The sequence below is a fragment of the Bombus affinis genome, chromosome 17 (genome assembly GCF_024516045.1).
Source record: "Bombus affinis isolate iyBomAffi1 chromosome 17, iyBomAffi1.2, whole genome shotgun sequence".
Taxonomy (NCBI): Eukaryota; Metazoa; Arthropoda; class Insecta; order Hymenoptera; family Apidae; genus Bombus; species Bombus affinis.
The window spans coordinates 5346195-5373853 of NC_066360.1; the positions used below are offsets into that span (position 1 = coordinate 5346195).

Here is a 27659-nt window from a genome sequence, read left to right on the forward strand (position 1 = left end):
TAGGGAGTTTACATATATATATATATATATATATATTGATGTATTATATATAATGAATAAAACTTGAGCATTTTTCTCCAATAGAATGATTGAATGCGACTCATGTTTCCTTATTATATATTATATTACAATATATTATAGTTCCTATTATATATGTCGGGTTGATGTTAGGTTTAAGGTTAGGGGCGTGAAACGAATCTTCATTTGGATTAGACGTTGTCGTTATGCAATAGAGGAGATATTTACTAATGTAAATACGATTATTACAGAATTCGACAAGTAATCGTGATAATTAGATACTCGAGAAGCCAATGACAATGATCCCAGGTTCAACAATGAATCCGCGGTCCACGGGATAGCGAACTTTACTTTTCGTTAACGTCTAAGTTGTACTCAATGTTAAAACGTGGAGTAATCACTGCGCGTAAGAACGATACTTTTATCGTTGATGATATCTTTTTTCGAAGAGAACGGTTGAGTTATGCCCGATGGTTCCCTTGAGAGTTTTCTTCCTCGTAACGAATACTACACAATACAATAAAAAAATTTGACCGTGAAATTGGATATTAAGGTCAATTTCTTTAACTTTTTGTTTATTGATTATTTCAGACTTGTCTTCGATTAATTTCATCTTTAAAGCGCTTCGAAAAATTTTATTTGTGTTTGACTGTCTTGGTTGGTCGTAAACAATTTCTTCAAATTTTGGCGAAGTAGCAGGCTTTACAGCAACATTTACTACTATCTAACATGGATGGAGATAGACTTTTGTCATCTTTATTTTCTAAAGACTTCTCTTGTGTATTAGCATCTAAATCTCTCAACATAAGATCTACTGAAGTTTTTGGTTCTGCACTGTCACAAGCATTTTTCGCTGTCATCAGTTGGTCTTCTTCTATAAGCAAATTTTCAATACTGTAAGCATTATATTTGCTTCTTGTGCGGCTTCTAATAATATATTTTGTCCAACGTTGTTTGTTGATTTTGTATCATTTTCAGCAGTTGATTTACTAACTGCTTCTAATTCCTTCATTTCAATTTTGTTTTCTTTATTTGCATCATCGTCCAAAATATTTCTTATTGAAATATTATCCTTCTTGTTATGATCTTTCTCTGCTTCTCCTAAATTTTTACTTTTTTTATCAAACCATTCTTGTAAATTTTGAGTATCTTGTGACGAAGATTGTGACAAATCATTATACAACGGTGCAATATCTTCCTTCCTTTGTTTCAAAGACTCTTTCTGGTGTTCTGTCAAGCTATTGGCATCAAACGTTAAGTCTCTTTTAATGAAAGTATAATCCTGTGAATCGGTGTCAATTGATACTTTCTTTTCATAAGAATTTTCTACGTTAGACTGCAATTCTTTTGAAAATTCTTTCAAAACCATCTCCTCATTTTCTACAGTAACGTCTTTTTCCTCCAAGCTTTTGTTCAAACTATTAGGAACTAAACTATCCTGACAATTCCCACTAGTCCTTTCTTTAATAGTTCCCTGTCTTCTAATTCCTAACTTCATTTCGGCAATTTTTCCTAGCAGTCTTATCTCCGCTTTACGTTTTTTGTTTTCACTTTTGATTTTCTGTTGCATTTCTTCTATGCGTCGCGTAAGAAGTTCGATTTGCTTTTGCATAGCGTTGAACATGGTACGAGTCGTATCGTCCATAGCTCCGGTTGTAGAAGCGGTATTAATGGTGTCTTTTCTAATCGAGCTTATCGAGTTTGAACTATCGTTGCTATTCGGGTTCGAAACGCTTGAGAGACTTGGTTTTCTCGCACGGTAATGTAAAAATGAATCCAGATTTCTAGCTTACTGTAGTAGCTATGGCCGTTGAGGATCCTCTGGGGTGTTTCCTCTCTGGTTGGCTCTAGATTCCGAATCCTGTTCGCAGGCTTGCTCTGCGCTGACCGTAGTCCTCTCGTCTAGTTTCACCGTAGTGGAACGTTGAAAGTTGCTGCAGGGCTTCGTAGTAACAAAGATTCGCAGTGGTCCGCTGATCCTTCGATCTTCAGTGATGCGCGTACGCCGAAATCGTAATTTCGTTTTACCGAAGCAAATGGATCCTGGCAGAATCGCCAAATGTCACGTAAAAATTATTAAACAATTTACAAAAACAAATTGCCGATCTGCAAACAGAAGATCAAACTCTTTATTTCCACACAATTGATACAATGGTAAACGCAAGGATAGATCTTATATTCAGACTGAACTAGAGCTGGCTGAAGTCTCGGTTTATATATGTTTTGGTTTGAGGATGTTGAGGGGCTCGGTGTAGATTATGATGTGGAAAAGTATCCGAAGGTCGGGGGTAGATGTCTTATCTATGATGTGGACTAAGGTGTGTCATAGCTTCTGTGTAGGCTATGATGATAAGGTGGTGATGTGTCCAAAGGAGTCCGAAACTCGGCGATTGATATCCTATCTTTGATGTGAGTTGATATGTGATTGATGTCACAATATCATGGCAAACAGTCCGCTGCTATTTGGCCTTATCCTAATTTATGACTAAAGGTCAACTTTATTCCTTTTAACGGAACCGAGATGGATATTAAACGTGTTAGTTTGTTTAATAAAGAGACACGTGATAAAGTTGTGATAATCAATTATATTAAAATCACTTTAAGTACAAGTATAGAAATAGTGTATTTTACGTCGTAGTCGTCATTAAAACGTCCTTACTGAGCACTCATACTTCTAGCAACAACATGACGTTCAGTTGTTCTGAACAACAATGAACTCCTTTTGTAAGGATATAATAAATCAATAAATATAAAAATATTCTATTGTTATGTATTTTCTAAAGATCAGTCATTTTGACTAGTTCTGGTAGAAATAACTTTGTCGTAACTGTCGATAGTTTTAATGTTAGTAAAGACAGTGCGAGTGGAAGTTGTACCATATTCGACAATAGATTTTGTAATCGCAAGTGGAAGCAGACTGATGTTTGGAAAGTCGATAACCGGCGTTTGGAAATTGCCGAATCTGCTGTACCGACACCTCATAGCCATATCACCGAATATGGCTGCTTACAGTTTAGAGAATGCGTGAAATAGTTTGTGGATGACAAGTGCCCCCATGTAGCATTGCCAAAGAATGGAGACTCTGTCTGAAGGATCTCGCCACGGAGTGCGGATAGCAGCAATGCCTTTTGATAAGCGGACTATAAGGGGCCGTAAGGCATTTACCCCAGAACTTTGAGGCAACAAAGTCTTCATAAAAGATAACCTAACATAGTATACATATCTCATATTAAAAGTGAGAATGTGACGATATGTATCAGCAATACGAATAAAGTAGTTGTAGTATTTGAATACTATAAAATTTTTAGTTCGCCACGGAGTAATTTCGTTGATAGAACAAAAAAAGACAAATACTATAATCGACTACTTAATCGATGAACAAACAGCCCTGATAAATCGTGATCGAAGTGAATAATCGAGACTCGGAGGAAAATAAATAAAAACGCATTTTCTATTCCAAAATAAGCTTCTTACTTTTAAGAAATGTAATTGCTTTGATAATATAATCATTTTTTTCATTTATGGTACAATTATTTAGAACATAATAAATTATTTTTTCAATTTTACATTTACAATTTTGCTTCATCATATAACTTTTCACCATCATTGAATTTTCTGTTAGGCTAGGTATACGTCTTCTTGTTACTTCAAATATCGAAGAACACGATTCAAAATTGCAGCACCTTCCTTATGACTATCAGGTCTGTAAATATGAAACCGGAATTTGTCTATAGATGGCCTTAGCTGATAATGTAGTTATCACTAAACTGCGTCATTGATGCCAAAAGTCTTTGTTGACATCTGACAAACATTTTCGACTCAGAACAATACAAGTTTCATACAACAGCATAGTTTGTAATAGCGTTGAACATGTCGAATTTTGTGCCTGGAAACTACGATTTGCGGACAGCATTGATTTTCTGTTACCATTTGAAGAAAACTGCTGCAGAATCGCATCGAATGCTTGTCGAAGCTTACGGTGAGCATGCTCTTGGTAAATCACAGTGTTTTGAGTGGTTTAAAAAATTCAGAAGTGGCAATTTTGACGCGAGCAACGAAGAACGTGGAACGTGGAACGTGATCTATTATGAGCTGTTAAAACCTGGCGAAACCGTTAATACTGAGCGCTACCGACAACAAATGATCGATTTGAATCGAGCTTCGCGTGAAAAACGACCAGAATATCAAAAAAGGCAACACAAAGTAATTTTGCTTCATGATAATGCACCATCACATACAGCAAAACCGGTCAAGGAAACGATCGAAGCGTTCAGTTGAGAAATACTTTTGCACGCGGCTTACTCGCCAGACTTGGCTCCGTCCGATTACTATTTATTTGCATCGATGGGGCACGCAATTTCTGACCAGCACTTCATTTCTTACGAAAATATACGAAAATAGCTCGATGACTGGTTTGCCTCAAAAGAACGACAGTTTCTTTGGCGTGACATCCACCAATTGCCAGACAGGTGGGAAAAATGTATAGCTAGCGATGGGCAATATTTCGAATAAAATATTTTTAATCATTTTCATTACAATAAACGTGTATTTTCTATACAAAAATTCCGGTTTCATATTTACATACCTGGTAATTTCTTCATTGTCTACAACGTAACGTTAGACTTATTCTGCACAGCTGCGATTATATTTGCGTCGGTGATGTGTAAATTATTTTCAGATAGCATTTTCTATGTCGAGTTTATTCAGTTTCTCGCAGTGTGGCGCAGTTGTACAATTTCGTTGTTCGTATCATATTATGTCAGAATGTTCTGAATCAATAATTTTATATTTCTAAAGTTTGAGCTATGATTTAATTATAGTCTGAATCTAAACTTTGTCCCGTGCATTGGTACTCATATAAATAATATCTTTAATACCGAGGGATTTCAATATATTTGGCTTATATATTAGTTCAATTTTTACCCTAATATGGTATATCAACGTTTTTTTATATCGTAGGTAAAGCAAACCGGTATGATGGACACCAAAGAAAATTGCTGGAAATTTTTCATCAATCGAGTTCGAAATTTGTTAAAATGCATTCTTTGCTTTTCTCCCGTTGGTGCAACATTACGAAACAGGGCTAGACAGTTCCCAGCAATCGTAAACAACACTTCGATCAATTGGTTTCAAAGCTGGCCGCAAGATGCTTTGAGATCCGTTTCCATCAGGTTCTTAGAAGTAAGACAATTTAGCACATTCTTTATAAAGCTTAATAAGTCATTTATCTAATTTAATTTATTTTAAAACATCAGTGTGAATGAAAGCAGATATTATGTTTTACATTTTATTGGGGTATCTCTATATCGCATCTACGCTATTTTTACTGTATTATTTTTTGGAAAAGATGATAGAAGGTGATTTTTGGAAAAGGTATAAACATAAAACTATTATTAATTTCGTGACACTTTATATGTAATAATAATTTACGAGTACATTACTGAATCGCATTTAAACGACTTGTTCACATTCTCACGCGCAATACTATGTGAAATAAAGAGGATAGAATTCCATTCGTTATCGTTTGTTTGTCATTATTGATACCATGGCCGTTTGGACAGGCTATAGATTACAAGAAATAGACCTACACTACATTCAAATTAAATCATTATTAATTTTAGTAATTTTAAAATCTAAATTTAAAAGAGTTAAAAAATTTCTTAATCTAAATTTTTTATATTTTTTTAATTTAAAATTTAAAAAATTTTTTAATCTGAATTATAAATTGTTTATAAATAAGAAAAATCACACTAAAGTATATGTAAATTTGTCGTTTCCCTAATTTTTACCAAAAATGGATTTACACTACTTTCAAAATAAACGGTTCGTAGTCGCTTCATTCCACTATTACTTATGAATAAACTTAATCTGTCTTCCTGATATTGTTCTATTTTCATCTATTAAGTTCATCATTGTGATACTTACTGATTGCAGGAATTAGAAGACCTTCCAAAAAAATACAAGTCATCAGCTTCTTTGTTCATGTCATACGTGCATACTAGCGTTAATGATATATCTTCGCTTTATTTACAAAACGAGAGAAGATACAACTATACGACTCCAAAAACGTTCTTGGAGCAAATTTCTTTGTATTCGAAGTTGCTTGTGGAAAGAACCTACGACGTAAAAGCGATGATAGAGAGATTGAAAAACGGCTTGGAAAAGCTGGAATCTTGCGCTGGCCAAGTAATAACTTCATTTGTTATAGTAGTACTATATTATATAGATAGAGTATTAAATAACATTTGATTTGTATAATATAGTTGACAATTCACGAATTTCAAAGACACATTGCATATTAACTTGAAAAACATTTTCACAGTACTACTAATTAAATTAAATATATAAAATAACGAATGATGAAAATATATAAAATTCTTAAAAGTTTAAACTATCAAAGATTTTAGTTATAACTGGTGTTGTAGAACTCCTAATCAGTTCGTGGAATCTTAACTATGAAAGATTAATGATAAATAAATAAATAGATTAATCACAAATAGTTTATTTCTTAACGTAAATATATTTTGGCAATAAGTATGTGATTGTGAAAGTCCAAAATTTTTAAAAATCTTTAGATCCCAACAAAATTAAAAATTTCTTTCGAAGTCCAAAAAAGAATTCCTTAATTGTTCGATAATTGGTAATTGTTCTATTACTGTTTACGTGTGCATAAATTCATTTTTTAATATGAAGACCAAGATTATGATGCATTAATTGTCATTTGAACAAACAATATTGGAAGCTTTAATATGTTATTTAAATTTTCGTTTAATGTTTAAAATATTCGGGTTTTTAAAAAATAGCAAATGTTTCAGCAGAAAAATAATAATACAATAATGACCAGATTCATCAGAATCGCACATAAATGCATAGATGAATTCAAGAAATTAATTGAGACTGACATGTATCTTAAAGTGGTCTATTATTTAAATTTATCTCATTCTTGTAACAGATTATTGATCTCAGTTAGATTTATTAAATTATTTAGTATCATTAAGCGCCTTATCCCCTCATTTTAAGCAAATTACAATACTAATAAAATTTTTTCAAAAAAAAATGTCTTACACCTGACCAGCCTTAAATAAATCGTTAGTTATTTATCTTGCCAAATTATATTTGAGATATTAATAATTTCCTTATGTATATAACTTTTTAATTTGTAAGTATTAATATACGCAAATACATGTATCCAAGAACGTTAGTAATTTCATTATTTATCATATATTCAATATGAGACATAGCAAACTTCACAAAGTTTGAGCCACTATTTAACACTTTTTATATTAAAATTTATATTACTATTTATATTATATTAATTGATTTAGTAAATTTATGTTAATCGATAGGTAAGCGAATTAAGAGTGGTGTTAGCAGCCCAAGAAATCGAATTGAAAAAGAAGAATGAAATTGCAGATAAAATCCTTGCCGAAGTCCGAGCAGAGAATACTAAAGCCGAAGGAGAAAAAGCTATTGGTATTGTTTCGCTTCATAAATCCCATCAAGCGTCCCAAATTATTTTTATTTGCTTTCTGATAATGAGTATTATTTAAAAGATTATTAGTGTAATTTTTAGAAGACTGTTGACATTTGTATTTTTATACACGTATTAATAACCGAATTATTATATATATAATACACAACAAACTTTGGATAAGTACCCGTAAATACCCGGTTGTTATCCCCAGCGTTAAGGAGAATTCCACAAGGTGTCTTCTAATACCTCGTGAAACTCAGTAGCATAATTTGATCCGAATCCGAATGTTTTTCAGATACTACTAATTCAGTGATGAAACACTCTTACATTTGACTTTTTATAAATTGTAAGATTTTTCTGTTTAAAATAAGAGTAAACACATATATATACTTCCGATCGCATTTAATAGGCAAAACAAAATAAGTTAGTGTCCTTAAATAAGCAAATATGCACCAAATTATATCGTCTTTCATCTCATCCTAATCAGAAAGATCTCATAATTACATTGGTCGAGGTTCAATAAAAAGTAATTTAACAAAAATGAAATAAAAATAGTTATTACTATAATAATAACAAAATTCGCATTATAATAATAATAAGTAACTCAATAACAATAAAAAGTAGTTCAATAAAAATGAAAAATAAAATTTCATCGTTGCATTAGTATTATCTCATTGATGTTTCGATATGTTTCTTTCTATGAAGCCGGGTCTCAAACGTCCTTGATCTTCGCTATCCTTTTCTATGTTTACCAAAATTGCAAGTCGTATTGACACTTGAAATCGATGCCTCCATTGGATAAGTGCCCTGCTTGGGTCTCGATCATTCCAGTACTTATCCAAACTTTGCTGAGATTAATATGTATATTACATTATGCAATGGTATAATTAAAAAATACATAGAAAATTGTCACGTGTTGAGTAAAAAATTTTTGTACAGTGTCCGAGGAGGAGGCAAAGGTAGCCGAAATAAAAGAAACAGTAGCAGAGAGACAAAGGAGGTGCGACGAGGATTTAGCAAAAGCAGAGCCTGCAGTTCGGCAAGCTGAAGCTGCTCTTGACACATTAAATAAAGTAAGACATATATTTGAACATATATTTGACATATGTTTGAAAGACAGATTTAATTTTGGCACTTATATTTCTATTCATATTTAATTTGTATAAATATTCTTTCTAATTCCCTCTTCATGACATTGAAACATGATAAGACAAAATAATTAAATATATACGAACCAATATAAAATTTATTAACATCAGATTCAATTTGATATTACCAAAAGTCTAGGTTTATCTTGAGAAATTTAAGATTTCTATAGTCCATAATTATCAAAATCGAAGCGACAATCTTGAAAGAACATCGAGATATATTGTAGGAATGTTTTATTGAGAGGAATAGCTGAGACTTACAAGCAAATCATAAACGATAGAAGATATAACGAAATATCATAATAACGTTTACACTTGCCACGCTGTGAAGACTGAATACGTCCTTACTTAATCGATAACAGAACAGTAATCTTAAGCCGAATTTACACGAATGAAACGAGAATAAAAAAATTTCATTTCATTCCAAAGCTGCTAATGACATTTCCGCTGCTGTTAATAATCGGTAACAGCAGAGTAGTGTCGGACTCTTACCGACTAAAACTCCACGATGACCATCCTACGCGTATGACAGGAGTGCTCCAGGAACCTCTTATGAATTATCTTCTGTTGCACCCCCTTCCCGCGTCCTCTTAGTCGAGCCAGTCCTAACAATTACCTGACTGTTGAATTTGGCGATAGGGGGGCGGGGGCATTGCCCCTAGCGCTATCCCTCCTTCTAGTCGTGGTCCGTTGGGACGGCGATGAAGGGGCTCTAGGCCGCCTGACCGCCATCCCCCTCCATCGCGTTATCCTACAAGGATTATAGTTTTTCTTTCTCTTTCTTTTTGCTCGCTCCTTTGCGAGCATAACTCGCTCGCAAAAGAGACGGGTATCCTGTGGCTCGTATTCCTGTGGCCCGTTCAACATCGCTTCTACGATCGCCGAAGGGGTCATCTTTCGCCTATGAGTATCATTCTCGATCCTACAATATGTATATACAGTCGACTACAAAAAATTCGGACATCGTATAATTTTAATTTCTATATTTTTAGTAAATGTACAAGAACCAGCAAAAATATATTACATTGTGTTACACTACACTATATAGATAAAGTTAATTATTAGAGTTATTATTTATAGTTGTCGAAATATTAAAAGAAGTACCGAAGCAGAGTGGATCTTTATGTCTATATTTTATATAGTGCAGTAACACGTTTTTGTTGATTCTTGGTACATTTACAGAAAATTAAAATTAGAAATTAAAATTGTACAATGTCGGAATCTTTTTACAACCGATTGTACATAAACATATATGTAGTTCCAAAAAGATATGATTTACATTTGAAAATCTGATAATTTAATAATTCTATCTTAATAAAAAACCCGATAATGAGATTTTATTCCGGATATTTCACAAAATTATTATCTAAATTTCAGAACAACTTGACAGAACTAAAATCCTTTGGAACGCCACCGGAACAAGTGGCGATGGTGGCGCAAGCTGTGTTAGTTTTATTTTCCCCCAGGGGTCAAATTCCAAAAGATAGAAGTTGGAAAGCGTGCAAAGCGATGATGGGACATGTTGACACATTCCTCTCGCAACTTCGAAATTACGACAAAGAGAACATTCATCCTGAAGTAGTCAAGGCTATTCAACCTTATATCAACAACAAAGGTGGGCAGTAATTTATAAATTTTAATACACTACTATTTTACAATTCAGTAAAATTGTAAAATTGAGTAATTTACAATTAGTAAAATTAATGAAGTCAATAAAATTAATATATAATAGAACTTCGTTTATCCAAACAAATGAATGCTGAGCCTGTATTATCCGAGCTAGGATCAAGGATAACCTCGTAATATGTGCAATCGGATTTTATATAATGAGTATATCTGCTAATATATATAGTCACTTGGTTTTATTCAAAATAAATACTATACGTCAAAGAAGTAGCAGTAAAATTTTATAATTTCACTTGAATCGTGATTTTGTAAACAATGAGAAAAGTTGGAGAGATTTGGTATATAGTAAATTTTTATTACCAGAACTGTCCGATTATCCGAACTGCCTTCTTCTCCACCGACCTGATCGGATAAACAAGGTTCTACTGTGTATAAATTAATTTCAATATACTAAAATTTGAATACACTAGATTAAATGTTAACGGTGATTATAAGTATATACGTATACATGTATATTGCTAAGACTACTTCCAAAGAATTTTTTGTATTACTGTAAGATAAGATTAAATAATCAATCATCAATTTTTCATATTATTTTATTATGTTTATTAATATTCACTTTCTTGATTTACTTTTAGCTTGGAAATATGGTACCGTATATATATAATGTACATACAGAAAAAATTATAATAATGTGAGATCGATAAATATTGCTTTGTATTTTATATATTTCGTATGAATTTCTACTGAAGATTTAAATATATTTATATAACACTGTATTTTATTTACCTCTATAGAACACACTGATAGAATATGACTAAAAAATTTAATTTAAAATTAATTGTGTTATTTGGTGCATAAATTAATTCGATGCCTTTACTTTTAACTTTTATACTGCCTTTAAATTTACAAATACCTTCTCGTTTTACAATAGTTTTAAATAAATGCTGTTTACGTTTATATAGTTTAAATATAAATTAAAATAGCAGAAATAAAACGAAAGGGGGGTGATTTAACTTCGACAACAAAAGTTATAAACGAAACAATTTTCAATGTAGAAAATCATGCCACATCTGAGCCTTATTGCATAATTAAAATCTATATTTCCCAATCTATAAGTTATTAATTCATATTAATAAGCTTTCTTCCACAACAGTCATAAACTTGATGGTAAAACAAATACAATTTTGGAAGTAAATTTCACAAATTACAGGCCACTTGATTATCCTATTTCATCCAAAACTGTAAAATTTTCTGGAATTCAGCACTCGATCAAGAAGTAAATTTTTAAATTAAAGCTAATTGTTGAAATTCGTCTGGTGATTGTCCTTTATACGATATATAAATAAAATTTGTATTTTGTTTAAGAAAACATCGAATTAATTTATATACTTAATGCATACGAGGGTCTGTTAAATATTAACCGGACTGCATGGGGCATATCTGACCTTCCACTCCATATAGTGCTCTATTTATCGTTTCTTCAATAGATGGCACAATATGCGAGAAAGCAGTACGATTTTCTGTTGCACGATACATAATTATCAAGTTTTTAACCGTTAAGAGCAGAAAACCCACTGAAATTTTGCATAGATTGCGATTATAGTTTGGGGACAAAACATTATCAAGAAACCAAGTGAGTGGCATACATCGTTTTCTAGTGAACACCAATACTAGAGATGGCAAGAGCTGTTATTTGTGAACCATAAATGATTTAATCACATCCGTTCCCAATCACGATGATTTTTTATCAAAAGATTCTTTTTGATCTTTCGTAATCACTGCTGATGAAGCCGATGGAGGAGAGCATAACTGTTTTTTACACACATGCATCACATAACCTGTATATTTTATATTAACGATATCAAACGATTTTGTAATCGAGAGGAAGAATTAATACTTTACTCTTTAAGATACTGATATGCGGTAAAAACAAAAAAAAGTTGAATTATTCTACATTTTTATTATTAAATAAAGCAAATTTACGTTAAATGAAGAAAACGGTAACGTAACTTTAAATTAATACTATATGCAGATATTTTTGTGCAAGCTGTACTGAAGTATTTTATAAGAAATAATTCAATCAGGATCAAGGATTACGGTTACAGTGAATAAATTGACTGCATATAAAAAAGTTACGATCACGATCGTGTATAAAGTTAGATTACGACTGATGATTTTGCGATCACTGTGATAAATCACTGTTAGTAACTTTGCGCGCCATCTCTAATCAATACGTTTAAAACACATCACATCAGCAACGTCCGCTCGAAAGTTATTATTAATCGCGAAAGTGTGGTTACCATCATTCGGAAGGAGTTAAAGTTCCGCAAAATCAGGATCACTTAAAGAGGCGCTAGGAGGATGTAACGTATTGACACTTGGATTGTAAGAAAAAAGAATGCTGAGTCGTAACCCAACTATTAATCTTATTTTATCGAACTTTATTATCAATTTAGCATTTACAAGAATAGAATGATGGTAAAATCTCGGCTTATATACGTTTCGGTTTGAGAATGTTGAGGGGCTCGGTGTAGGTTATGATATGGAAAAGTGTCCGACGGTGGGGAGTCGATGTCCTATTTATGATGTAGACTAAGGTGCGTCACAGCCTTGGTGTAGGTTATGATGATAAGATGTTGATGTGTCCAAAGAAGTCCGAAGCTCGGGCGTCGATGTCTTATCTCCGATGTAGGTTGAGATGTGATTGATGTCACAAGGACAACGTTTCGACATCAACAAAGAAGTAGATTAATTGACTTCTGAACCAGCTCCAATTACAAAACTGGAATGAAAAAATTAACAAACCGATGGAAAAAGTGTATACACAAAAACGAAACGTATATAGGAAGAATATTCCTCCTGGAATATTTTACTAAAATATAAAGTTAAAAACAAAGTCTGGTTTATATTCGGCTGATCCTCGTATATTAAGATAGTTAATATTACATCACATATTATGTATATGTAGTAGCATAATGAATCGGCATATAGATATACGTTAACGAAACAATAATTATATCATACTTTTAGATTTTGACCCAGAGATTATTTATTCCAAATCACAAGCCGCTGCAGGTCTTTGCAGTTGGGTGAGAAATATAATGGTTTTCCATTATATTAATGAAACAGTGAAACCATTAAGAGCTGCACTTGCACAAGCTAATGCCGAGTTAAAAGCTGCTATGGATCATTTGAATGCTTTGAGGACACGATTAGCGGTAAATTAATGTTCATTTCATTGCTCGTCATGATGTATAGGTATATATAACGAAATTTTTTATATTATAAAAGTACACAATTTCGATAAACATGTATAACATCTATCATGTTTGCTTTAGAATTATGGATATATACATTTATATCAATATTTTTTTTTTTTATTTATTAGAATATTTACAATCAATTCTCATTGAGAATTTTCAGTAACTTAATTTGGCGTGATACAATGACATGGATTATAATAGTTTTATATTGTTGGTTCTAGTAGAAACTAAGGATTTAATCTAGAGGGTATTTTCTTTTTAGTCTGCGGATCTGGTCCGTCGTGTCCAGTATTTGGGTGACTAATGGGTTGTGGTGGTTGTTATTTATATCAATATTAAACATAATTTTCTTTATTATTTCTTTGAATTGTACGATTTTTCTTGGAATTATTATTCCATGTTTCAAAAGGTGTAGTACAAAAATGAATATGTAATAATATACATAATAATACAATATGATAATATAAAAACAATTACAAAGAATGAAATATAATATAAATATAACATAGTTCTAATTATTTATATACCTTCTTATAACCTATTTCTCTTTCTTTCTCTATATATAAATATAGGTTATAAGAATGTATATAAATAATTATATTTAATTAAATATTCATTTATAATTTATTATCCCTCTCTCTCCATTTTTTATATATATTTCATATATATAGGGTGGTTGTTAACTGGTGGTACAAGCGGAAAGGGGGGTGATTCTGCGCGAAAAAAGAAGTCGAAAATATAGAACAAAAATTTTTCGTTTGAGGCTTTGCTTTCGAGAAAATCGACTTTGAATTTTCGCTCGGTACGCGTGCACTTTATAACGTCTCATTATAACGGATCTCACTATAGATCGTTATCTCGATTGACGTTATGTTGATAAACACTTTCAATGTGACCGAAGTGTTTTCCTATCTATTAATTTACTATCCGACTTTTATCGCTATCCACTATCAGTACTTATTAGTCTACCATCATGTCTGCATACAGCAAAAAATTCAAAGTCGATTTTCTCGAAAACAAAGCCTCAAACGAAAAATTTTTATTCTATATTTTCGACTTATTTTTTCGCGTAGAATCACGTCATTTCCGCTTGTACTACCAGTTACCAACCATTCTGTATATATATGTCGAGTTATCATTAGAGTTAGGGGCGTATAATGATCTTCTCCTGAATTGGCCATCGTTGGTATGTACGATAAATGATATCTTACTGATACAAATGTAATTACTACAGAGTTTAACAAGTAATAGCGGCGATTAGATAATCGAGATGTTGATGTCAATGAATTTAGCTTCGATAACGAATCCACCTTCAACGGGATGACGAATGCGATTTCTGCCACAGTCTAAGTCGAACTCAATTTACTTGTTACGTCGCGTGAAAAGGTCCGCGCGACGTCCTTCATTGTCTGACCGTCAAGGCCCAAGCACCCATAGAAAGACCCTCAATAACCTAAGGTCCTACCATAAACCGAATCTTATAAACCTACAGGAACCTTTAATCCTGCAAGTATTTTCGGTTTATAATTGGTATTTAAAAAGTCCTTAGGTCTATTGTACGTTCTTCTAAATTACGGAGAAAGCAGGTAGTTACCTAATGGGAAAAACGAAATAGTTGTCTAACGGAAAAGCTGGTTTTTTCCATAAACAATGTCGCCCATGAACCACGTTTAAAAACTTTTGCGACAACAGAACGGATTCAAAAACTTGTCGCGCCTTTCTAAGGCGCAACATTATTTTAAATTTTCAAGCTGTCGTATTCTTGATAACCTAATTCGTTCATATAACCATAGGAGTAGCTTTGACTATCGTATTAATGCGACTGGTAAATAAACTCCACGATTCGGCTTGCCTGCTATGGGCAGGAGTACTAGCGCTGACTTCGCTAACACAATCTGTGTAGAAACAATATGGCGATTACAAGATTGCCCAAAACATAATAATCACGAACGGGAAGTATTAAGTTGTCCGAAAAGTGCCTTTCTTTTACAGACCCGTCTTTTACAACGATGCATCTTTATACAAACATGGAATCTAATCTGTTGAACGTTGTGATCTTTATTTTGATAGAATAAAATGGATTATACGTAATTCGATAAAATAATATAAAACGGAAAATGTTGTGCATCCACTATTTCCTTATAAAACGGAAGAAACTTTTCGAACGATCTAATACAAAAACGAAGACTTCTTGGATAAGGGTATATACCTGGGTACCTACAAAACCAACTACTATAGTTTCAAGTAAAAACCTAACCTCAACCTAACCCCAAACATGCTAACAAGCTTATGATTATATATAGACATATTATATATATATAGACATATATATATAGACATATTCCTGGTTTTGTCATTACAGAATAATCAATAAAAAGGATGTACTCGAGACCAGAGAAATTATAAATATGTCAATTTGTGTTACCTTTTCATTTTTATATGTATCAATATTAATAGTATTTTGCATATGTGGTAGAAAACTTTACATAACTGGACCTTTTTAGGTATTGTGCAATTAAGGTTTTGCTCACATGATGTAATAAAATAATTGTCAAAATGTTTTATTATTTTTGATCATTTTGTACACTGCTTCTCTACATATTCTACAGCCAATTGTTGAACACGAGTCACGTCTTCCTGAGTACCATGCTGTTCTTCAAAATTGATAAACTTTTTAAACAGGATCTTCATCTTTCTAGGTGGTAATGTCTGAACAACTGCTCTCTCTAGAACTTTCCTGTAAATACAAATTATTATAGGGTAAATTCTCTATGAAATTAAAAAGACAAAATATAGTTGAAACAATATATTTACCTTGCTATATCAATATCATTAGATTTAACTAGGGAATCAATATAACAAGACCATATATCCACCCGTTTCGGATAAGAACTTAGAATTTGCTCAAACAGAGTTTGTGCTCTCTCTTTATCCCCAAATTTGTTCTCCATAATCGCAAACCTTGCCATTAGATTTACATCTGTAAAATTTATATTATATTAGTATTTTATTCTTTATGACATTTTATTTCTGTTGTGTACATACGTTCAGATGCTGGCAAAGATTGCAGTGCTCTCTGCATAACATGCCTGGATTTGTCCTTCAAACCTATTCTTAACAAACATTCACCACAATTAAACCATATCTCTGGAATATGTTTAAATTTCCCAATCATAGTATCAATTGTTTTTTGCAACTCCATCTGCCTGCCAGCCTCAACATGAACAGTCAACATGTGACTGTATATTTTCAGTGAGTCGTTAGACCTCACTGCCTCTTGAAAAATATCATTTAATGATTCAGGAATCCCAAATTTAGATTCTAAATTTAACCAAGCCTTCCAAACGTTTAATCTTTCTTTCTCTTCCCTGAAATTAATTGTTTTTACCGCTCTTCTCGCAACTGCTCTTGCTTTCTCTATTTCTGTTGCTTGTAAATGGTATGCCATATATTGTAACCATACTATTGAACTGTCTGGACTAGATAAAACTAATCTGTCGAACTGATCTGCTGAATTTGGCAACTCATTCTTGGCGAGCGCTTCTTCTCTTTGGCGTATTTCACGTTCCTTCTGCCTTTCTTGTTCTCGACGTTCAACGGCACTTAATTTTTTATTCTTCAGCTTTGGCTTTTCTTCTACTTCATCTTCGCTATCACTAGACGACTCTTCCTGAAGGAGAGTTACATTAGGGTTGCTATCCCAGAAAAACCCACACGCAGATATTCTTGGCTTTTGCTCGTTATCCCTATTATTAACATTGTTAAGTACATATTTCAAATCTTTTTCGGAAGAGTTGGTATCTTCCAATTTTATCTTTTCTCCGCCTGTTTGTTCAACAAACATTTTCTTCGAATATTCCTTTTCTAAATTTTTCATTGGTTTCTTTCTGTTTCGTTTTCCTTTGTTTTTCTTTGGTACTTCCTGTAACTTTTCAATTTTTATTCTTTTGCTGGCTACCATGTTCTCTTGATTTTATTCTCACTTTCGACACTTTACGTAGAACTCGCGATTACACTTGACGATTCGCAATTTTCGATTACAACTCGACTGATACACGATGAGTTAAAATAGTGATTGAGCAGAGTGCGCGATACAAACTAATATGATGACTGCTCAAGGAACGTAGCGGAACTGCCTTTCTGTGTCGACGACGCTGCGGAGGAAAGCTGTGATGGGTGTGGCTAAGGGTACGAGAGGATCGGATTCGTTAAGGAAAGATTTCGTCAGGAAAGTGAGGGAAATGAACGTCGCTGTTAATTGGTTAATCTACTAGGTTGATGGGTGATGAAAGACGCTAACCGCCCTCGAAAGTTGTTAGAGGGGAGCATCATACCTGAGAAAAGCAGATTTCCCGTATTTTTCCGGAGTAGATAATAAATTAAGGAATGCTAAAACTAAAAGATATTTGTTCGGTTTGAAGGACCTTAACCAGAGTAATCCTAAGATTTATGGCAGGTCCTTAACCCTTTGAGTGCTGTGGGCGCATATAGGTGTCTGGCGAAAGCTATCGGTGTGGACTAAGGACATATATATGCGCTTTCTGTAAGTGCCCGGCATGGGCTAAGGACGCATATATGGGTTTTTCAATTTTTCCGAACTAATAACATTTTTATGTGGCAAAATATATGCGAAATAACTTTTTAGGATAATTATTATTCGTTTCAATTAATTACTTCTAATTCCGTTACCTTAGGAGTTGCAAAAGGTGCTCGACGTTTTAGGAGAAAGGATGAATGCAGCTTTAGCTGAGAAACAAAAATGTCAAGACGAAGCTGACGCTACTGCTTTAACAATTGACCTTGCAAATAGATTAGTGAATGGTTTAGCATCCGAAAAAATTCGATGGACCGAGGAGGTAGAAAGGTTAGATTTTATTATTTCTCATTTTGTATTTTTGTATGTTATATATTATTTTCAAAATATATCACATTAGTATAAAAATGATTATTTTCACAGTTAATGATATTTTTCTGACAAACATAGAACGTTATTTATTATTTATATAATATATATATCATATATGTATTTACAAAAATATACATAAATATGCATGTGTCATATATATGTATAAATACAGATACTGTACAGGGTGAACTAAAAACAGCGTATACCTAACACAGGTAACTAGAAAGGTTATATTTTATTATTTCCCATTTCGTATTTTTGTATGTTATATATTATTTTCAAAATATGTCACATTAATATAAAAATGATTATTTTCACAGTTAATGATATTTTTCTGACAAATATAGAACGGTATTTATTATTTATATATATATATATCATATATGTATTTACAAAAATATACATAAATATGCATGTGTCATATATATGTATAAATACAGATACTATACAGGGTGAACTAAAAACAGGGTATACCTAACACAGGTAACTAGAAAGGTTAGATTTTATTATTTCTCATTTTGTATTTTTGTATGTTATATATTATTTTCAAAATATGTCACATTAATATAAAAATGATTATTTTCACAGTTAATGATATTTTTCTGACAAATATAGAACGGTATTTACTATTTATATATATATATCATATATGTATTTACAAAAATATACATAAATATGCATGTGTCATATATATGTATAAATACAGATACTATACAGGGTGAACTAAAAACAGCGTATACCTAACACAGGTAACTAGAAAGGTTAGATTTTATTATTTCTCATTTCGAATTTTTGTATGTTATATATTATTTTCAAAATATGTCACATTAATATAAAAATAATTATTTTCACAGTTAATGATATTTTTCTGACAAATATAGAACGGTATTTATTATTTATATATATATATCATATATGTATTTACAAAAATATACATAAATATGCATGTGTCATATATATGTATAAATACAGATACTATAAAGGGTATACCTAACACAGGTAACTAGAAAGGTTAGATTTTATTATTTCTCATTTCGTATTTTTGTATGTTATATGTTATTTTCAAAATATGTCACATTAATATAAAAATTATTTTCACAGTTAATGATATTTTTCTGACAAATATAGAAGGGTATTTGTTATTTATATAATATATATATATCATATATGTATTTACAAAAATATACATAAATATGCATGTGTCATATATATGTATAAATACAGATACTGTACAGGGTGAACTAAAAACAGGGTATACCTAACACAGGTAACTAGAAAGGTTAGATTTTATTATTTCTCATTTCGTATTTTTGTATGTTATATATTATTTTCAAAATATGTCACATTAATATAAAAATAATTATTTTCACAGTTAATGATATTTTTCTGACAAATATAGAACAGTATTTATTATTTATATATATATATCATATATGTATTTACAAAAATATACATAAATATGCATGTGTCATATATATGTATAAATACAGATACTATACAGGGTGAACTAAAAACAGGGTATACCTAACACAGGTAACTAGAAAGGTTAGATTTTATTATTTCTCATTTCGTATTTTTGTATGTTATATATTATTTTCAAAATGTCACATTAATATAAAAATAATTATTTTCAACGTTAATGATACTTTTCTGACAAATATAGAACGGTATTTATTATTTATATATATATATATCATATATGTATTTACAAAAATATACATATATATGCATGTGTCATATATATGTATAAATACAGATACTATACAAGGTGCACTAAAAACAGGGTATACCTAACACAGGAAACTTGAATATCTGGACTGTTATTAGTGATAGGAAAAATGACAAAGAAATGATAGGAAAAACATAATTTGATGTAAATTGTTCTTTCATAGGTGGGCTTGTAGAAGTCATATGAAGGTTAACTTCGTTTTTTTAAATGAAATGATATGTTTTCTTACAATCTAGTAGGACGTTTTAACACACGTACAATGATCTATGATTTAAGGATATTTACTATCCTTGTGACATAAAATTTGTTATTTTATACAATAGAAATAAGATTATTTTTTAAAGAATTTAAATTTTTAGTTTGACGAACTCGTGTGTAACGGTACCAGGGGATGTGCTGATTGTAACAGCATTTTTATCATACATGGGATCTTTCACTCGAAAATATAGAACTGACCTAATGTACGAAAATTGGTTACCGTTTCTGGAAAGTTTGGAAGTAAAAATACCGAGGACTTCTGAATTGGATGTACTGGCTTTATTGACAGACGATGCACAAATTGCACAATGGAACAACGAAGGTGAATACATTTATACGTTCTACAGCTTAGTTAATGTCATAATTTATTATGACATAAGATACATAATTCCCCGTCTAACTGAAACACCTTAAACATCTCACGAACAGTCGATTTCCATGATAGGAAGAAATGTAAGAGGAAAACGCTATTTTTGTTTCGAATAGACAAATAATATCATACACAAAAAAATGTTCTGCTTTCTTTATAAAATCTTTTTCACATTCTTCGAGATATTAGAGTCATCGATATATTTTTTTAATGAAAATATTGAATATCTCCCCGTACTGATTCAAATCTCCTTTTCGCGAACAATTTAAGCAACAAAAATCAACAAATGTACAAAGTAGCATGAGCAACTTAATAGTATTACACAGTCTACGTTGAAATGAAAATATGGGAATATTTGGCTTACAACCAAGAGGTTGCTGGAGGGATCCCTTAAGTGAAGGGAGATTATTCCTACTTCCACTGCTACTTTCAATACAATCGCAAAGATAAGTGGGCTTATTGGCTGAAAAGTTACATGTACGCGTTAAATCTTTCTATAAAGAGACTAAACTTCTTCGAGGTTCTAAAGTAAAGCTGAAAGTGCACTGAGGCTAAGCCAATCCAAATTCAGTCAAGTTCAGTCCAAGTTACGCTGCACTAAATTGTTACAGTTTTTAATACACACCCTTTGTACATACTTATTTCAAGTGGCACATCGCCGAACAGCTGATCGGGAGCAGTGTTCTTTTGTTTGCGATGGCAGGCAAAAGCTGTGTTGACATCGAAGAAGGGACCTTTATAAGGATGCGGGAGAACTCCTCGAGGGTCTGCTAGAAATTTATGATACGCACGGCTCGCAGGAATCATTAAATCCGCCACGCCTATTTTATTAGAAATATATTTATGATTACAATTTGCCATATAATATTAACAGCTAATAATATTAAGGAGCGCACTTCTACCTCCAATACACATAATATGAAGAAATACATAAAATATCCAAAGTACAATGCCTTCTATAATATTACTTGATAGGTAAAATAATTTTCTATCGAGGTTCCTTCTTTTTATTTATATTCTCAAAAATATGAATTTGAAGAAAAATCCGCAGACTATTCATACCTATGGAGAATCATTTAAATATTTGTTGTAGTGTAAACAACAGCAAACTAATTTGACAAATCTCGAATTGCAATGATTTCAAAACTAATATATATATAATATATTTTCTATAATATAACTAATAATATATTTCCTATCGAGGCTCCTTCTTTTTATTTATATTGTCAAAAATATGAATTTGAAGAAAAATCCGCAGACTATTCATACCTATGGAGAATCATTTAAATATTTGTTGTAGTGTAAACAACAGCAAACTAATTTGACAAATCTCGAATTGCAATGATTTCTAAACTAATATATGTGTTTTTAAGATGCACGAACAACATAACAATTTTTAATTACAGTTTTTATGTACAAAGTACAAAACTACATCGATCAATGCAACACATTAACATTATAACGCGTAAAGCGCGATATACTATCAATATATCATCATGAAAGCTTAAAATCTAAAAATTAATTGTGCTTTCATATTTAACTTTAGTAATAAATCATTATAACGATATATTGATCGTTTGTTAAGGTTTACCAACAGACAAAATGTCCTCGGAAAATGCAACAATTTTAATGAATTCAACAAGATGGCCTCTAATGATAGATCCACAATTACAAGGATTAAAATGGATAAAAAATCGATACGGTGAAGATTTGCGAGTACTGAGGCTTACTCAACCGAATTATTTATATTTAATTGAAATTTCCATTGCGAATGGAGGGATTGTTTTAATTGAAAATATCATGGAAGCTATCGACCCCATTTTAGATCCGGTTATAAAGAGAGATCTAATAAAAAAAGGAAGGTACTTGCTTATATATATTATTATTGTAACATAAATTCATATTAGATAAAATTGCTGTTTAGGAGATCCACCTTTATTTTTAATAATTCTGACCTTCATACATATATGATATCAAGGTCACTGTCCTGAGTGACCATTAAAAAGTTTTAGCTGTCGCTCGTTATTCTTTAAAAAGTTGTTAATACAGTCATATTTAAATTTATTTAAAATAAGTCATATTTAACTATTCATTATTATACTTGCTTATATATATTATTATTGTAACATAAATTCATATTAAATAAAATTGCTGTTTAGGAGATCCACCTTTATTTTTAATAATTCTGACCTTCATACATATATGATATCAAGGTCACTGTCCTGAGTGACCATTAAAAAGTTTTAGCTGTCGCTCGTTATTCGTTAAAAAGTTGTTAATACAGTCATATTTAAATTTATTTAAAATAAGTCATATTTAACTATTCATTATTACACATTGTCGCTGTGCTGTCTGATAAAGTCCAAAGAAATATGTTGTTAAACAGCAAACATAGGCCGTTGTAATGTGAGAAAATTTGACATTGTCCATTACTGGGTCAACGATGTCAGCAACTATCATTTCGGTAATTATGCGTAAATGGGAATCTCAACTCTAATTTCGTTGAATTTCGGATATGTTGTGGATGGGATGGTCTCGAGTAACATGCACTCTGTTCGAGGCGTGAAACGATCGTAGTCCTGGCGGAAAACGAAGATTTTTATATACCTAACCTCATACAGTTTCGAAACAAAACGATATAACTGAGGCGAATGAAACAGAAACAACTTAGCGCAAACGCATTTTTCGAAATTATGAGTTCGAAGTTCTCTTTAGAATAATTAAATATTGAATAAATCTTTCGATCTATATCTTTAAAGTTAATGTAAACATTTATATTCGTCTAACGACTAACATCAGGTGAGGGTTGGATTTTGCTTGCTAACCCTAACCTAACTCTCAGGCCTTGGGTCTAGTTTGAGCATTGAGAGGGACCCCCCCCCTTTCAACTCTAACCCCTGGGTCATCGTGCAAGCCCGAGGACTCCTTGGCGTGACGACAAATTAACTCTAATACTAACTCTAACCTTAACTCATGCGAAGCAAAATTATTGACCCAAAATTTTTGCCTCGTTTGCCAAAATTTTAGCGGACGAACGGCAAGATCAGCGGCTAAAACTTTTTGAAGATCACTCAGAAGAGTGGCCTTGATAACATATCTCAAGGTCGTTGGTAGTAGGTCCTCTAAACAGCAGTTTTACCGCACATTATAACAATCGAGCATTTATTTTGAGGTGGTAGGACGTGTAGGATGCCAAAGAAATACTTCGCAGATTGATTGAACAATATGTCTTTATTATTATAAGACGGATTTGACAATCTTAGTAGTGCGCGCCCCGAGATTTCCCTCGTTTCCCTTTATATAGGTTGGCGTGGTCCCCGAAAGAGAACATTTTCTTTGGGAGTAGGTTTTCTTTTGCAAGTCCTAGGGTTTATTCTTTCACGATGCCCTGGCCAGCGTTTTATCTTTTAAGACGTTTTGGCCTCGGACTTCTTTTCGCGGGCCAAGTGGCTAGCACATGCGCTTAAACCCTGGACCTTTCCATCTTTAATTATTTTCTTTCTTAATTATTTTCTCTCGGGCTTTCTTTCTTTAATTATCTATTTTATTGTTTGAATTAACAATTAGAAAGCATGATTATTTGTTTGTACATATAAGATTAAAAATGTAACTAACAGTAAGATGCATCTAGGATTTGTACCAATGTATAGAACTCAATTCAATATGTGTAACGGTTTTATGATTATTGAGATATGTATAATTTTTGTGCTGGACTAGGTTAAATGCGTAGTAGAGATATTTGTATGTGGATATCAGTGTGTGGAGATATGTGTGTGCGCGGCGACTAAAAAACAGACGAATGTAAACAGTTCAGTCGGTTAACAGTGGATGAAAGGTCGGGTATGGAAGAAATTGCTGAGGCGCGTGCAAGTGTGTATCGATGAATATTCTAGAAATCGTTTATAAAATAAATATGTGTCTACGTTAATATCAATGCCCAGTGTAAATTTAATGTTTCCATAACAATATTTCGGCCATCAAGATCCACAATTCTCAACAATGACAATAACCAGAGACTAATTAATACCAACTTTGAGATATTACGCAGTATATATCAATATGAATCAGAAATAGTAACAAACCTTAAATTATTTGTAATAGATGCACATATATCTCTATATACTTGGAACACTTATTTTTGAATTATTCTATTTATTTTTTTTATTTTATAATTACTATAACTATTATATACTATATATTTTATAAATACTTTTTTATTACTATAAAGGGCGATCAAAATTTGGGACAAAGAAGTAGATTATGACCCTCGTTTCCGGCTAATTTTACAAACGAAGTTAGCTAATCCTCATTATAAGCCCGAGATACAAGCCCAAACTACTCTTATCAACTTTACTGTAACAAAAGATGGGTTGGAGGAACAACTTCTGGGTGACGTTGTGAAAGCCGAAAGACCTGATTTAGAATCCAAAAAGGCGGAATTAACTACTCAACAAAATACCTTCAAAATTACCTTGAAGAGATTGGAAGATGATCTTTTACACAGGTAGGTATATGATACAATTTTAGGTGGTATTCTATGTGTTGCGAATTATCAACTAGGTGGCGACCAAAATCCTGAACGTACCCCCTTAAATGGTCACGTTCAAAAGTTTTCATTGTGAAGAAGTATGTAATTGCGCATAGTACATTCTAATGAGATATGGATTTACAAAAGTGCGATTATGGAATGAATATCCTAAATTCTAACATCTATGAACATTTTCCATCCTTCATACAGAGTTCTGTATTTGTCTATGGTTTTTGCCAACTTGCTGATAAAAAATGCTGTTCAAGCTCGTTCTTTACAGGTATAAAATGCTGCTTTTAGGTTAAGGTATTCCTCTATTGTCTGCCCATAGTCTGTCTCGCCCAATTCGTTATGGGTTTTTTTAAATGCCACATATTCTCTTTCTAAGTCGTCTAACGTATATCGAATAGAGGTTGCTGACCTTCCTTCATCGTAGTATCAGGTATCGCTTGAAATGTTTCTAGTTCCATCTTGAACGCTACTCGTTTCAGTTTCAAATGATTCATGCTGTCTTCTTGATTACGGATCATGGTGGATTCGTGTAAGTTTCGATTGGATAATTGAAGCATCGGCTGAGTAAAAGTGGTTCAGTCTGTGTTATGTGTCTTGCTTGATGACTGCTTCATGACTGATGAAGACTGTCGTATCTTGAAGCACCTGGTGCTTATATTCTAAAGATGTACTCTTCAGTCTATGTTTCCTGTGAGGTAGGAATCTATCAGGTCTGTAAATATGAAACCGGAATTTGTCTATAGATGGCCTTAGCTGATAATGTAGTTATCACTAAACTGCGTCATTGATGCCAAAAGTCTTTGTTGACATCTGACAAACATTTTCGACTCAGAACAATACAAGTTTCATACAACAGCATAGTTTGTAATAGCGTTGAACATGTCGAATTTTGTGCCTGGAAACTACGATTTGCGGATAGCATTGATTTTCTGTTACCATTCGAAGAAAACTGCTGCAGAATCGCATCGAATGCTTGTCGAAGCTTACGGTGAGCTTGCTCTTGGAAAATCACAGTGCTTTGAGTGGTTTAAAAAATTCAGAAGTGGCAATTTTGACGCGAGGAACGAAGAACGTGGAACGTGGAACGTGATCTATTATGAGCTGCTAAAACCCGGCGAAACCGTTAATACTGAGCGCTACCGACAACAAATGATCGATTTGAATCAAGCTTTGCGTGAAAAACGACCAGAATATCAAAAAAGGCAACACGAAGTAATTTTGCTTCAGGATAATGCACCATCACATACAGCAAAACCGGTCAAGGAAACGATCGAAGCGTTCAGTTGAGAAATACTTTTGCACGCGGCTTACTCACCAGACTTGGCTCCGTCCGATTACTATTTATTTGCATCGATGGGACACGCACTTTCTGACCAGCGCTTCACTTCTTACGAAAATGTACGAAAATGGCATGATGACTGGTTTGCCTCAAAAGAGCGACAGTTTTTTTGGCGTGGCATCCACCAATTGCCAGACAGGTGGGAAAAATGTATAGCCAGCGATGGGCAATACTTCGAATAAAATATTTTTAATCATTTTCATACAATAAACGCGTATTTTCTATACAAAAATTCCGGTTTCATATTTACATACCTGGTATTTCTATCCAATCCTGTAACTATCGAGCCGTCAAGAGCGTATCTCATTTGGTTTATTATTAATTATTTATTAATGTTTAATACCAAATGTTCACTTTAGAGCGGACCTGTTGAGCACTTAGGATGCCAATTAGTCTCTTGACGGGGTCCGCATTGTAAATACTACTACAACTAGCGAGGTGAGAATTTCCAACTTCCCAAAAAGAGTAGGTGCGCTGCCCGTGTCGTAAACTGAGGATCGCTCAAAATCCTGAACACTATTCGATCACAACTTAATTAGTGGTTATCAGTAATAGTAATAGTATTTGATATATGTCAATATTTTATCGCAATCAATATACTAATATTTTGTCTAATGTATCAGTATGATGAAATTTTCAAGTACTAGATTTAATGTCCAACCTTTTAGGGTATTCTCTATATCATTTTCTATTAAAACCATTCTCTCTACACATTACATTTAAAATTACGTACTTTATAGATTTTAATAATTATTTTATAACCAGAGATCCAAAGTAAACTAAAAGTAACTATATTAAACATTTTGTGGAAAAAAGTCATTAAAATTTAATTATTATTTAAATGGTAATTTCATTTAAATATCAATTTTTAATTGTTGTGATTACGAATAACTATTAACTAATATTTAATATTTATAATATTTTATTCGTAATCAAAATCTTATAATTAAAGATATTAACTGTTATATTTTAATTTTTAAAATTT

General features: G+C 32.3%; 2 protein-coding genes and 1 long non-coding RNA gene across 4 annotated transcripts in view; 1 reads left to right on the forward strand and 2 right to left on the reverse strand.

The window, feature by feature from the left end:
* LOC126926357 (dynein beta chain, ciliary-like) overlaps window positions 1-27659 on the forward strand; it is a 59335-nt gene that overhangs the window by 7410 nt on the left and 24266 nt on the right. The window contains exons 6-15 of the mRNA XM_050742697.1: window positions 4978-5199; window positions 5953-6204; window positions 7365-7491; window positions 8432-8565; window positions 10018-10255; window positions 13300-13487; window positions 18227-18396; window positions 20527-20747; window positions 22381-22657; window positions 25024-25299. Coding sequence (XP_050598654.1) covers window positions 4978-5199; window positions 5953-6204; window positions 7365-7491; window positions 8432-8565; window positions 10018-10255; window positions 13300-13487; window positions 18227-18396; window positions 20527-20747; window positions 22381-22657; window positions 25024-25299 — 2105 coding nt within the window. The remainder of the gene's footprint in view (window positions 1-4977; window positions 5200-5952; window positions 6205-7364; window positions 7492-8431; window positions 8566-10017; window positions 10256-13299; window positions 13488-18226; window positions 18397-20526; window positions 20748-22380; window positions 22658-25023; window positions 25300-27659) is intronic.
* LOC126926375 (uncharacterized) lies at window positions 3844-26551 on the reverse strand. The gene is made up of 2 exons (XR_007714522.1): window positions 26447-26551; window positions 3844-4120 (listed from the first exon to the last, which is right to left on the reverse strand). It is a non-coding gene; the product is annotated as an uncharacterized LOC126926375 (long non-coding RNA).
* Window positions 12694-17677, reverse strand: LOC126926349 (protein RRP5 homolog). 2 transcript variants are annotated; one of them, XR_007714498.1, is made up of 5 exons: window positions 16578-17677; window positions 16347-16512; window positions 16064-16269; window positions 14899-15427; window positions 12694-13051 (listed from the first exon to the last, which is right to left on the reverse strand). XR_007714498.1 is itself a non-coding variant. In XM_050742661.1 (4 exons), exons 1-3 carry the CDS (start codon window positions 17491-17493, stop codon window positions 16107-16109), a joined length of 1245 nt encoding a protein of 414 aa, XP_050598618.1. In that variant the 5' UTR covers window positions 17494-17677; the 3' UTR covers window positions 12694-13051; window positions 16064-16106. The 2 variants fall into 2 exon arrangements, 1 of the variants encoding a protein (XP_050598618.1); XM_050742661.1 differs by lacking the exon at window positions 14899-15427.